This window comes from Ceratotherium simum, chromosome 14, assembly GCF_057802395.1.
Source record: "Ceratotherium simum simum isolate JZ-2026a chromosome 14, ASM5780239v1, whole genome shotgun sequence".
Taxonomy (NCBI): domain Eukaryota; kingdom Metazoa; phylum Chordata; class Mammalia; order Perissodactyla; family Rhinocerotidae; genus Ceratotherium; species Ceratotherium simum.
The window spans coordinates 26083990-26097113 of record NC_141913.1 but is presented as its reverse complement, the minus strand read 5'-3'; the positions used below and the strand labels follow the sequence as shown (position 1 = coordinate 26097113).

Below are 13124 nucleotides of genomic sequence, written 5' to 3'. Positions count from 1 at the left end.
TAAGAGTTACGTAAAAATAAAGAGCTTGATTTGCTTCCTGGGCCCAACAGTTACCAAGTAAACAAGAGAGCCAAAGAAAATTATATTAGATAATTCTCAATCTGGATAGCAAGACGACAATTATAACCACAAAAACACAACGCCTAGTGGTTCCCAGATATGAGAAATGGTGACCTAGACACCTGAGGTTTTCCAGGCAGGAAGATAACAGAGAACCAGATCCCTAACTGGTGGCTCTGGGACAGCAACTCAGGGACCCTCCTTAGTGACTCAGAGCCCCAAGTGGAGTGAAGCAGACATCTGCCCACATGTCTTCTCTTATTGATTTATACAGGCTGGAATGATTAAGAAGGGCCTACAAGAGGAAGGGAAAAAGGTTACTGGTATATATGACTTTCTTTGTCACTTTAGAGTTGCGGGCATATGTGTCTTTCTGATTAGACCACATCCTACAAAAACTTACTATTCCACAGCCTTTTCAGGCACTCAACAGAATAATAGAAAAACCAAAGGAGGAAATGGAAAAAAATAATTCATTGCATCTGAGGAAAAATCTCTCTCCTTGAGGAATACTTAATTTAGCAAATATCAATATATAAGTAAACCAAATACAAGTCACCTGCAGGATAGATGTTTGTATATATTACTGCTTAAATGAACTTCAATTTTCTTAAAGAGGGATTAATTAATTCCTAGCAAACCATTATCCACATGAGATTTATACTTCTATTGTCAACAGTAATTATTTGTTTTAACTGTGGTATTCTTAATTAAAACAGCTCTCATTCTTTTCAACATTAATTACATTATATATTATACTATTATTTAAATGTTTTATGATTACAAGCTGTCTCCTTAATTAGATTAAGGAAGTAAGCTATAAGGTGCTTAAGAAGGTAGGACTACATCTTATTCTTCATTTGTACCTCTACTATCTGGCAAAGTAATAAGATTTAAATTGTTATTGATGTGTAAGTTACTCCCAATACTTAAGAAATGAAGTGATTAAACTTAATCATAGTTAAATGTACATATTTAGTGTAGGCACAGGAAAGAGAAGGTATAATACTTGACTAAACTATTTTAGCAGATGCAATGAGAGATTAGGCAAGACAGGGTTGCTAGTAAAAGAAGTTGAAATGATGGGTCATGAAGTTCAAGGCTGGTCAAGGAAGGAAGGAAGAGCCATTTTCTGTAGTTCCTCCCAAATTTTTCTCATATGAGCATAGGAATATCGGGGGGAACACATGATACCAATGATCCTAACCAGATGTGCTCTGAAGAAAACGAAGAAAAAGCCTGGGAAATAACTGGTATCTTTGAGTTTAACAGGTTTCTTTACTGATGGACTAAGCAGAGCCTTTTCTATGCTACCCTGTGGTGTGAAATCTCCAAGAAGGATTCCGAATGAATAATGTTGGTCCAAGGTACTTTTAATTAATATACCTTTCCCAAAACAGTGCTTCATGACAGTTTGAAAGATTCTAAGCCTGTGAAAAATTCTGAGATTCTTGGAAGACTGTTTGTGCAAGAGTCACTATAGACTTATTATGAGATCAGAGTCATATTATGTAACACCTTTTCTTAAGTTCCTTCCTCATCCTTTTATGCATCTAGCTATATAGATCATTCCTGAACTTAGAAATGGAGAAAATGGGAAAACCTAAGAAGAATCTAGAGAACTAAGGCCCGCCCAGCAAGGTTTCATTTTGCTGTCAGACATACTTCCCACTGTACATAGAACTAAATTTCTGCATTCATGGCTCTAAGTAGGATCCAGACTCTCTTCAATGACTCAGGGCTGCAGCTTCCCACAAAGAAAATCGTAACAAAATTATATGGGTTTTTTCACTGTTCTGCATAAACGTTTATATTATATAACAATATTTCTTTTTAAAACTAGATTAAGTTGTGACACAGATTAAATGCTAATTAAAGTAATATTTTAAGTTTCACAAGGGTGTAATTTTGGGCATATGTGAATGAGTCCAAATGCCATAAATATTTTTAAGATAAATTAGAAGTCTGTATAAAATTATTAGGTTAATAATGACAGCAACTAGTTTTTTAACCATTAATAACAAAAGGCATAGCTATTATTGGCATTAAAATTTAAAATTTACCTCTTTCACTGGCATCATCTACTAGAACAATTTCTTCTAGCATGTGTCTTGGTGAGCGATTAATGACACTATGGACAGTTCGCAGAAGCGTGCTCCAAGCCTCATTGTGGAAAACAATCACCACACTTGTTGTAGGAAGGTTATCTGGATACACCTTTGTTTTACACCTAGAGACAAAGCAAATGCCTTTATAAAAAATGACTGTTAAGACAGCATAATCAGTGACTCCGGACTAGAAGGGGTAATAGAACAATAAAAACAGTTTGCTTTAGTGATGGGATTCCTGGTAACTTTTTATTTATTTAAGTTTTGGTTAATGTTGCATGTTTAATAAATAGTTCCTATTTAAAATTATATGTTTAGATTAAAATTATTTTAAAGATATAAATTGTATTCTTAAAATTAGGCACCTCTTCCTGATGCATGTTTTCTGTTGATTAATTTCAATGGAGAATGTACTAAGGCTGTATCATCAAAATCAAACTGACTGTATCTCAAGAATCCAATTAGACAAAAAACTAGAACCACCAGAGTCTACGGTTTAATAATCTAAAAAAAATAAAGCTTACACAAAGGAAAAGAACTAATATTTACTGAGTATCTACTGTGTACAAGGTACTTAAGCTTCCTAATAATTCTGAGCTCCTTGGAGCCATATTTCACAGATGAGAAGCTAAGAACAGACACAGTGAGGGAGCCGCAGGGCCTGACTGAGGACCCCACAGTCCATACTCTGCTGACCAAAATCTTGATGCTGCTTCCTCCAAACTGAACTATCAACATGCATCTTGTTTAGTAAAGACTGTGTCTAGAAATGCAATCATCAGAAAGACCAAACACACCCAAAATACATGCACACGAAAATCAACATATTAATTGTATGTTTCTAGCACTTTGTCAGGCAATATGGTCTCTTCTTCCAGTCTTGTCAGCTAGATGAAACTACTAGATAACAGACTATTAGAGAACAATAGTGGCAGTAAGTAACCAGACATCAAGGGATGTGTTTTAGAACATACGCACTCCTAAAGAGTGCACATATAACTCTTTCTCAGGTGTCCCCAAATTGTAACCATTGCTCCAGTCTTCTCTTTTCACCTTTTTTTCCTGCTCTCTAGCAAGCTCCTCAAACCTTGTGGTCTCTCCAATCTCATCTGTTATTATCTGTCTGTAGGAGTGGAGAAAGGGAAGAAATGAGAAAAATACCAACAAAACCCCTCTTCTGAAGCTGCCATAACAACCTTACTGAAAGCGCTATCCCAGGGCTGCTGGTTGGCAGCTGAAAGAAAAGGAAAATGAAGCGGAAAAAAGATGACAAGGTAAAGGGTTGAAAGAAGGAGAAACAAAAGGAGAGTTCACTATAGGGGCCCCATCAGCACTGGTCCCTCCTCTCTCCAAGGAGAAAAGGAGACACAAATAGCTTCCATTGTCCTTCTTCATTAAATCCCATTTCAGCCCCTCCCATCTTCTTTACCATTCCCAAGACGCCCTTTCACAATGTGGTCTCCATCTCCTATTACCAGTAACCTCACTATCTATCCACTGACCCAAACCCATAGCCTCATTTTCACATGACAGTCCACTCCCCTCTTCAACCTAGATCCACTAGAAGGCCACCACACAGCCTGCCACCCTGTCTACAATTCCCTCCCTCCAAGTCTGGGCTAGAGGTGAGGCTCAAAAGACTAGTTGTGTAGGTGATGGGAAGGATAATGTGTCCTTAGCATTTCAAATAATACTTCTGAAAATAGTTTCCCATCAAAACTCTGTTATGTTATAAATAGTGTATACACCATTAGTACTATACTTCAGGTACATCATAAGTGAGTAAGCTAAGGCACTCATGTTTTTATGGGAAAATGCATCCTGAATGCTTGACTCACAGGCTACTGGAACAGGACTTTGAGGTAAGGAATGGCCTGTGTATGGGTAAAGGGGGTTCAGAAAAAGAGTTTCTATTATTACTTAACTGAACTGTATTAAGTCATATCTGATCTCTTTTCCCAAATTATCCTACTTATTATTATAGGAGAATTTGGAAGCAGAAAACAGCCAAGGTGACTACAAAGCTGCCAGCTTACCAAAACAATAAAAACAATAAAATCAAGTGAGACATAGAAGATGATTAGGCAAAATGTGCAGTGTACAAACAGCATTGTTAGCCATATGCATGGCTAGGAAGCAGACAGGAAGAAGATGGAAAGATCTGAGATGGCAGGTTCTGCAGAAAAGTGATAAGACAGACATTTCTTGGATGATATGTTAAAGAATTAAATTCTGAAATTCTATGGAAAGGAAGTAAGACTATAAGAACACTAGAAATAAAGAAAACTAAAATGGAAACCATTCAAAATAGGAAGAATCAGAAAGCAAAGCAAATATTAGGATCCTGACAAAAAAGAGAGTAATTTCCTAAATCAAAGTTAAATGTAATCATTCAGAGAACATAACAAATTCATAAATATTCTCTCAAAGCAAAACAGAACATATGGAAAAATCATCATAACTGATCTCAGAACAGGTGAACACATACACCCTCCTCTACCTGGGAAAGCCATAAAACACTTCAGAAGAACAAAAGATCCTTTCAGCATTCTACCTAAGTTTTTCCCATGGAGGGACCACCCGTCCTTGCAGAGGTGGGAGTGGGGGATCCCTCTGGGGGTGGGGGACACAGGGCTGAAGGTGAACAGGAAGGCCACAGGCAGTATTATGAAGCAGCTGTCTTCCACTCTGTCTCAACTGAGTCTTTCAGCTTCAGGAATGAAAACTAGCTAGTGTAAGGTGGTGATACTTAAAAAAAGTTACATACAGGTTTAACAACAGGGTGTGTGTTAGGAAGAGAGGGAAGAGTCTTAAATTTTTATTGAAATAAAATTTGATATAAAAAAGCTGACAAATCATAAGTATACAGCTGAATGAATTTCCATAAAGTGAATGCATCAAGTAGTCAGCACCCAGATGAAGAAATGACTTATCGACACCCCAGAGGATTCCTTTGTGCCCCTTCCGAAGGTAACCACTCTGTAGGACTTCTAGCATTACAGATGAGTTTTGCCTCTTTTTTTGAACTTCACTTAAGAGAAATAACATAGAGCAGTGGTTCTCAAAACTTTTTGACTCATAACCCCTTTACGTTTAAAAACTGATGATCCCAAAGTGCTTTTATGTGGATTATAGCTATTGATACTTACCACATTATAAACTAAAACAAATCTTTAAGCACAAGAATCCACAAACACATATTAACTATCAGAGAGATGATTCATCACTGTCATATAGTGTGCCTATTATGGATTTATTGCCTCTCAGCTCCAAATACACCCTTCATGGCCTGCTCTGTGATAATGTAACTGGCTCCTATAAGCATTTCTCCTTTGCAGCTGGCAAGATGCATACATAAGCTTTGTCAGTAGAGGGTGTTGGAGGTACACTGCAGGAGGAAGAAACTTCCCTTCCTGGTTCCAGTGTGCTTCCATTTTTTTTTTTCTCCTTCCTACTACTTGGCCGCCAAATAAGTGTGTGGTGGACACTCAGAAGCATTCATCCCCACTGAGTTTCAGTAGCACCCCGACAGGCAGACTCTCAATGAGTCTCCTAGGCAACCTAGGAGTTGGCTTCCCAGAGTTGGCTGCCTGTACCCCAGAAGGTTGGTTCCTGTTTGCCAGTTCTGGCTCTGACTTCCTGCCCAAATGCACGTCAAAGTCTATATCCTGCTTGTTAGGCCTGCCTACTCTGGAGAGTACTGTGCACCAGGTCTGGCCAGAGGTAATCAGCAAACTTCTCCACTATCTAGACCTTCTCCAATGAGGTCTGAATTCCAGCCTTACAGAGAGGGCTGATCTTGCAGACTCCCTGAAAGGATCTCAAGGACCCCCAGAAGTCCCAGGACCACACTCTGAGAACTACTAATATAGAGCATATGCTTTTGTGTCTGAATTCTTTCATTCAACATTATGTTTGTGTATCATCCATGTTATGTGCACTAGTTTATTTTTATTGCTGCACAGATTTCCATTATATGAATATATATCATAATTTATTTTCTGTTCTTCTATGGATAGCCATCAGGGTACTTTCCAGTCTGGGCTATTACGAATAGTGCTGTGATAATCACTCATGTACATGTCCTTTGGTGACTACATGTATGCATTTCTGTATTGCTGTGCAATAAAGTATACATAGGCTCAGCTTTAGTAGATACTGTGAAATGGTTTTCCAAAGAGGGTGTAATAGTTTACATTCACTAGCAGTGTGTTAGATTTCTAGCTCTTCCACATACTCACCAACACTTCGTATTGTGTCATTTTTTTTTTAATGACCTTTTTCTGGGGGGTGGGAGGGAGTAATAAGTTCTATGAGTTTTAACACATGTATAGATTCATATAACCACCACCACAATCAGGAAACAGAAAAATTCCATCTCCCCAAAGAACTCCTTTGTGCTATCCTTTTATAGTCACACCCTCCCCCTACACCTAACCCCTAGCAACCAACATCTGTTCTCTATTACTATAGTTTTGTCTTTTCACACGTCATGTAAATGGAATTATACGGTGCATAATCTTTGAGATCAGTTTCTTTCACTCAGCATAACGTCTCTGAGATTCATTCAAGATGTATGCATCGTGAGTTTTTTATTTTTTATTGCTGAATAGTATTTCATTCTGATATACCACAGTTTGTTTATTCCTTCACCTATTGTTTCCAGTTTTTAGCCATTATGAATAGGATTGCTATAAACATTCATGTACAGATTTTTGCATGAACGTGTTTTCATTTCTCTAGGGGAAATATCCAGGAATGGGCTTGCTGGGTTACTTGGTAAGTGTAACTCTATACGTGTAACTTTTAAACTGCCAAATGTTTTTCAGAGGGACTGTAACATTTTGCATTCCTGCCAGAAATGTATGAGAGTTTTAACTGTCCTGCATCTTTGTCAGCACTTGTTACTGTCAGCATTTTTTATTTTAGCCATTTAAACAGGCATAGAGTGGTAACTCACTATGGTTTTAATTGGCATTTCCCCAATGGCTAATGTTTTTTCACGTGCTCATTTGCCATCCATATAGCATCTTGGGTGAAGTACCAAGTCTTTTGACAACGTTTGATTGCATTCAATTTTTTTTAATTGGGTTGTCTGTCTGAGAGTTCTTTATATATTCTAGACACAAGTCCTTTGTTGGAAGTATGGTTTGCAAATATTTTCTCCCAGTTTGTCATTTCATTCTCTTAACAGTGTTTTGTTTACTTTTTTTATTTTATTTTTTCCCCCAAAGCCCCAGTAGACAGTTGTATGTCATAGCTGCACATCCTTCTAGTTGCTGTACGTGGGACACAGCCTCAGCATGGTTGGAGAAGCGGTGCATCGGTGCGCGCCCAGGATCCGAACCCGGGCCGCCAGTAGCGGAGCGTGCGCACTTAACCGCTAAGCCACGGGGCTGGCCCTTAACAGTGTTTTTAGCAGAGTGAAAGTTTTAAAATTTGATGAAGTTCAATTTATCAATTTTTTCTTTTATGAAATCATGCTTCGGTGTCATGTCTAAAGACTCTCTGCCTAATGCCAGGTCCTAAATATTTTCCCTAAAAGTTATAAACTTTTAGGTTTTAGATTTAGATCTATGATCCAGTTTGAGTTAATTTTCATGTAACACAGGAGATTTTAGGTCGAGATTCACGTTTTCGCATATGGATGTATAACTGTTTCAACACCATTTGTTGAAATATTTTCTTACATAAGTGGCTTTTGCACGTTTGTCAAAAATCAAATAGCCATATATGTGTGGGTCTATTTCTCAACCTTCTACTCTGTTCCACTAATCTATATATTTGTCTTTTTGCCAACACCACACTATCTTGATTAGTAAGTCTTTAAATTGGGTACTGTATTTCTTCCAACTTTATTCTTTTTCAAAATTATGTTAGCTATCCTATTTCCTTTGCCTTTCCAAATAAATTTTTAAATTCCTTGCTGGGGTTTTGAATGGAATTGCGTTAACTCTATACATCTATTGGGAGAGAACTGACATCTTTTATGTTGAGTGCTCCAACATAGCTAGAAAGCTGAGGCTTTAGTTTCCTCACTCTGCTGCACACTTCCCGTGACTGTGTCTGTGTTCTGGGCCAAGCAGCAGGAGACAGAAAAGCAAAGCAAAGGAGATTCTACCCATGTTCTGGAGACCAGACAGACTTTGGTCAGAGAGAAGACTCCCCTTCCTCAGGAGAGTTGCTTGCCTGGCCACTGCTCCCTTGGCTGTGCTGCCTTGGCAATATTGCCTCGGGGCTGGGATAGCAGAGAACAGAAAAAAGGGGGTTTAAAAAAGAGAGAAAAAAAACAAGGGGTTTTCTCTACTCTCTAACTCTTAAGAGACACCTTTCTCATTCCTCAGACCAGAAAGTGGACTTCTCTTAGGGCTCTCTTTCTGCACTCAGTGCATACTTCCAGGTTTTGGACTGCCTTCAAATACAATGTTGAATAGAAGTGGAGCAGACATCTTTTCCTTGTGTCTGATCTTAGGGGGAAAGCTTTCAGTCTTGCACCATTAAGTATGATGTGATACTAAAAACATAATTCATAAAAGAAACAAGTGATATATTTGACTTTATCAAAATTAAAATTTTTGTGCTTCAAAAGGTATCATTAAAGGGGCTGGCCCAGTGGTGTAGTGGTTAAGTCCGCACGCTCAGCTTTGGCAGCCCGGGGTTTGCAGGTTCAGATCCCAGGCATGGACCTACACACTGCTTGTCAAGCCATGCTTTGGCAGGTGACCCGTATATAAAGTAGAGGAAGATGGGCACAGATGTTAGCCCAGGCCTGATCTTCCTCAGCAAAAAGAGGAGGATTGGCAGCGGATGTTAGCTCGGGGCTAATCTTCCTCTCTCACACACACACAAAAAGGTATCATTAAGGAAATAAAAAGACAAGCCACAAACTAGGAGAAAATATTTGGATATCATATATCTAATAAAGGATTTGTATCCAGTATATAAAAAGAACTCTTACAAGTCATAATAGGAAGACAAACAATCCAATTAAAAATGGGCAAAAGATCTGAAGAGACATTTCATTAAATATATAAGAATGGCCAATAAGTACATGAAAAGATGCCCAATATCATTAGTAGAGAAATGTATATTAAAATCACAATGAGATACCACTTCACACCCAGTAGAATGGCTATAATAAAAAGACAGTCAAAAAGAAGTGTTGGTGAGGATGTGGAGAAACTAGAACCCTCATTCACTGCTGGTGGGAATGTAAACGGCACAGCCACTTTGGAAAACAGTTTGGCAATTTCTTGAAGTTAAACATACAGTTACTCTACAACCCAGCAATTAGGAATCTACTCCCCAAAAATGAAAACATATGTCCACACAAACACTTGTACACAAATGTTCTTAGCAACATTATTCATAATAGCCAGAAAATGGGAACCAAATGTTTATCAACTGGTGACAGGAGAAATAAATGTAGTACATCCATACAACTGAATAACATTGGGCAATAAAAAGGAACAAAGGATACATGCTATAACATGGATGAATCCCAGAACCATCCTCAGTGAAAGAACCCAAAACACAAAAGCATACATATTTATAATTCCATTTATATGAAATGTCCAGAAAAGGCAAATCTACAGAGGTAAGAGTTTTAGTGATAACCTAATCCTGGGGCTGACACTGAGAACAAAGAGAGACTACAAATGTATACCAGAGATCTTTTTGGGTGATGGAAATTTTCTACAAGTGGTGATGCTTGTGTAACTCTGCAAATTTACTGAAAATCATTGAATTGTACACTTTAAATGGGTGTATTTTCTGGTTCCAGGAAAGACAGAGTAAGTACACTCCACTCTGTCTCTCCCAGTGAGCAGAACTATAAATCCTGGACAGAATGCATGGAGCAGCTATCAGAAGGCACTCTGAAAGGTAAATGGTAGCAGGTCAATTCGGGAAGGAGACTAGAATTCGAAGTTCCACTGAACGAGAGGTGAGTTTTCCATTTTTTCCCGCCCTGACATTAGCCAGCCTGCACTCCAAGGCAGCCCCAAAACTGAAAGTGTGCCCTGGATGCACAAAGAAAGAACCCCAAGAGAAACTCTCTCTTTCCAGACTGAGGAACTAGAAAGGAGTGACCTAAAGGCCAGAGAGTAGAGATAACTACCCCTGCTTTTTTTTTTGATTCTCCCTCTTCTCCTACCCTAGCAAGCTTGAGTTTGAGATGCACTACATTGGAGTAGTGAGTCTCCTGGGAGGCAAGTTGTGTGTAGAGATCAGAATTACCTGAGCAACTTTAGGTTTTATCTTGATCAAAGGACATGTATATAGCTTAAAGAATAAACAACTGTCCAAAACTTGTTAAAAAAAAAAGCTGTTCCCTCACTTCTCTGCCATTTCTCTCTTCCCATAAAACAAACCAAGTTCAATTCTTTTACTTGTTTCTCTTGATATTTACCTCCATAATTCTAAGTATTCTATTTGCATTTTTACTTGATTTTTTTTCTAGTTCTAGATATTACATATTGACTTCTTACTATAGAACATGAGGATTTATTTCACTCCTATCCCCACCGTGACACACATACTTGCTAGTCCCTCAGTCTCCCACTGTGGTCATAAGTTTGGTTACATCATTATTTAATGTTTATATTAGGACTATGTAAAATGCTATTCACAGCTGATTTGTATATCATGAATACCATTCCTTTCCTGCACAATATCTCCTTCTACTTTACCCTGGTTTATTTTTTCCCGTCTCCTTAGTTTTCTATGTATTTGTCACTAATTCAAACTCAGACTCTTTACAAATTGTCTAAATAGTCTCTTAAGATATTCAAAAGCACCAGCTATAATATCAGTGAAATCTTCTTAAAGAAATCCCTCCTGGAATTTTTTGGGCTGGTTGCCTCCATGCCTGCACCACTGTCATCTGGGGCTCTCCTTTCACCATCCTCCTGGGGATTCTGTTATCTTTTGCACATTGGACCTCCTGTCTTCTACATATATCCAACAATTCAGGAATGCAGAATAACAGAAGTCCCTTGATAATTATTATTTCTATTATTTTTCAACTGTTATAGTCCCACCCTACTTATCCTAATCCTCTCAGAGCCTGAAACAGCATTAGGAGTTTTATATATCTTTCTCTTCCTTAGTTTACTCCTTTGCTTTGGCACAGAGCACAGACTGAGAAAGGATGAGGGGAGACGGACAGGTTTTTCAGACTATACCATCACTACCATAGTGGGCTGATGCTATTAATGGGAATGAATTATATACTGGAGTGGAGTTGGAGCTGACTGAAAATCCCTCGTCTTTAAACAATGAGTGTAAACATAAGTGGTTTCATTTATGTTCCTATGTATAATATTAATTAAAAAATAGCCTACATAATGAACACCTGTCTTATGTAAGTGAGTGAAAGGATTACTGAATAAACTCTAATGCGTGAAATTCACTATGTGGTCTGAGAGTTAGCTTGAGTGCCTGCCTGAGTGATTCACGGGTGTTTTGGGAAATAAAGAGATTATTAAATTTGCTTAGGATAGTGTTCATCTCAGCAAGACTGGGCTTACCAGCGAATCAATGCACACATATACCTAACAATTCATGAATGTAGAATAATAGAAGTCCCTTGATAATTATTATTTTTATTATTTTTCAACTGTTAAAGTCCCACCCTACTTATCCTAATCCTCTTAGGGCCTGAAATATTAGGAGTTTTACATGCCTCATCTCATTTTACCCTTCTAAGAACCTAAGACAGAGGTATTATTCTCCCAATTTTATAGATGAGAAAACTGAGGCTTAGAGAAATGAAGTAGCTTGATTCCAAATCAAGGTGAATATGCACATATAACCCAATTGTCTTCTCCATGTCCCTTTGAGCTATGATTTTCGAAGTATTCTTTGTCACCCACTATATTTAGCCTATCACTACCATTTACCAATGACAAGTCAATATTTCTTAAGATGTCTGCCTACGTGCCTGGCAGTGTTTGGCAATGTTACAAAATTTCTCCTTCACGTACTCTCATTCAGACAAGATCAATGAAGATCTAACCATAAAAGTGATGGCAGAGCACAGTGATTAAGATTTCATGTTTTGTCATTGACAAATTTCACTTGGATCACTCATTCACCATACTTTGCACAAATCATTTAATCTCCCTAAGTCTGAGTTTCCCCATCCATAAACTGAGCATACTACTTTGCTCAATTGCTTAAATATGATAATGTGTACAGTGTCAGGTACAATACTAAGCACTCAATAAATGGTATTATTACTTTTTAAGCAACTAAGACTAATTATATAGGATAGAACTGCCATATTAGGTGACCTGGAATTTGTCTTAAACCTTCTTCCCTAAGATCATATATTACAAAAGTTATTCTTTGTTACTTCTATTTAACTCTTCTTGACACTGGAACAATATCATTCTTTCCTCCAGTTTCCTCCAGGAAATGTGCCCTTGGAGACCCTACAAGGCAGTAAACGTTCTTGGCAGGAACAGGATGATCTGGACGCTGCCAGCTTTACCACCAGTTAAGCCCATGACTTAGAACAAGCAAGGCTTTTCCAGATTCAGAAAAAGGGGTGAAAAAGCTGCACTCTAGGGGCTGTCCCACACTATTTATCTTCCACCTCTAGGAACTGGTCTGAAAAGCACCTGCTGGCCAGCTTTGTCCAGCTTAGTGTAGGGATAGTTAAATATTACTCTGATATTTCACTGTGAATACACTTCAGATGCCAGACAGTGATTTGTAAAAAAGATGGGGATGGAAAAGCATGCTTGGAGTCAGCTTCTCCTGAGAATTGCTCTGGGACCTAGAGCTCACTTCCTGAACAGAGGCCTTCTCTATATCCTTGGTGCCAGGAAATATTCAAAATCACTACAAGTCCTCATAACAACCCTTGTTATTGTCCTTATTGTACACATAAAGATCCTGAGGTACAGAGAGGTCAACTAACTTGTCCAAAGCCACGCTGCCAGTAAATGG

At 38.2% G+C, this 13124-nt stretch overlaps 1 protein-coding gene across 3 annotated transcripts in view; it reads right to left on the bottom strand.

The window, feature by feature from the left end:
- Positions 1 to 13124, bottom strand: part of GALNT1 (polypeptide N-acetylgalactosaminyltransferase 1) — a 128917-nt gene that overhangs the window by 33528 nt on the left and 82265 nt on the right. For all 3 annotated transcript variants that reach the window (XM_087439145.1, XM_087439144.1, XM_087439143.1), the window contains one exon: positions 2124 to 2290. In XM_087439145.1, the coding sequence (XP_087295271.1) occupies positions 2124 to 2290 (167 nt within the window). The remainder of the gene's footprint in view (positions 1 to 2123; positions 2291 to 13124) is intronic.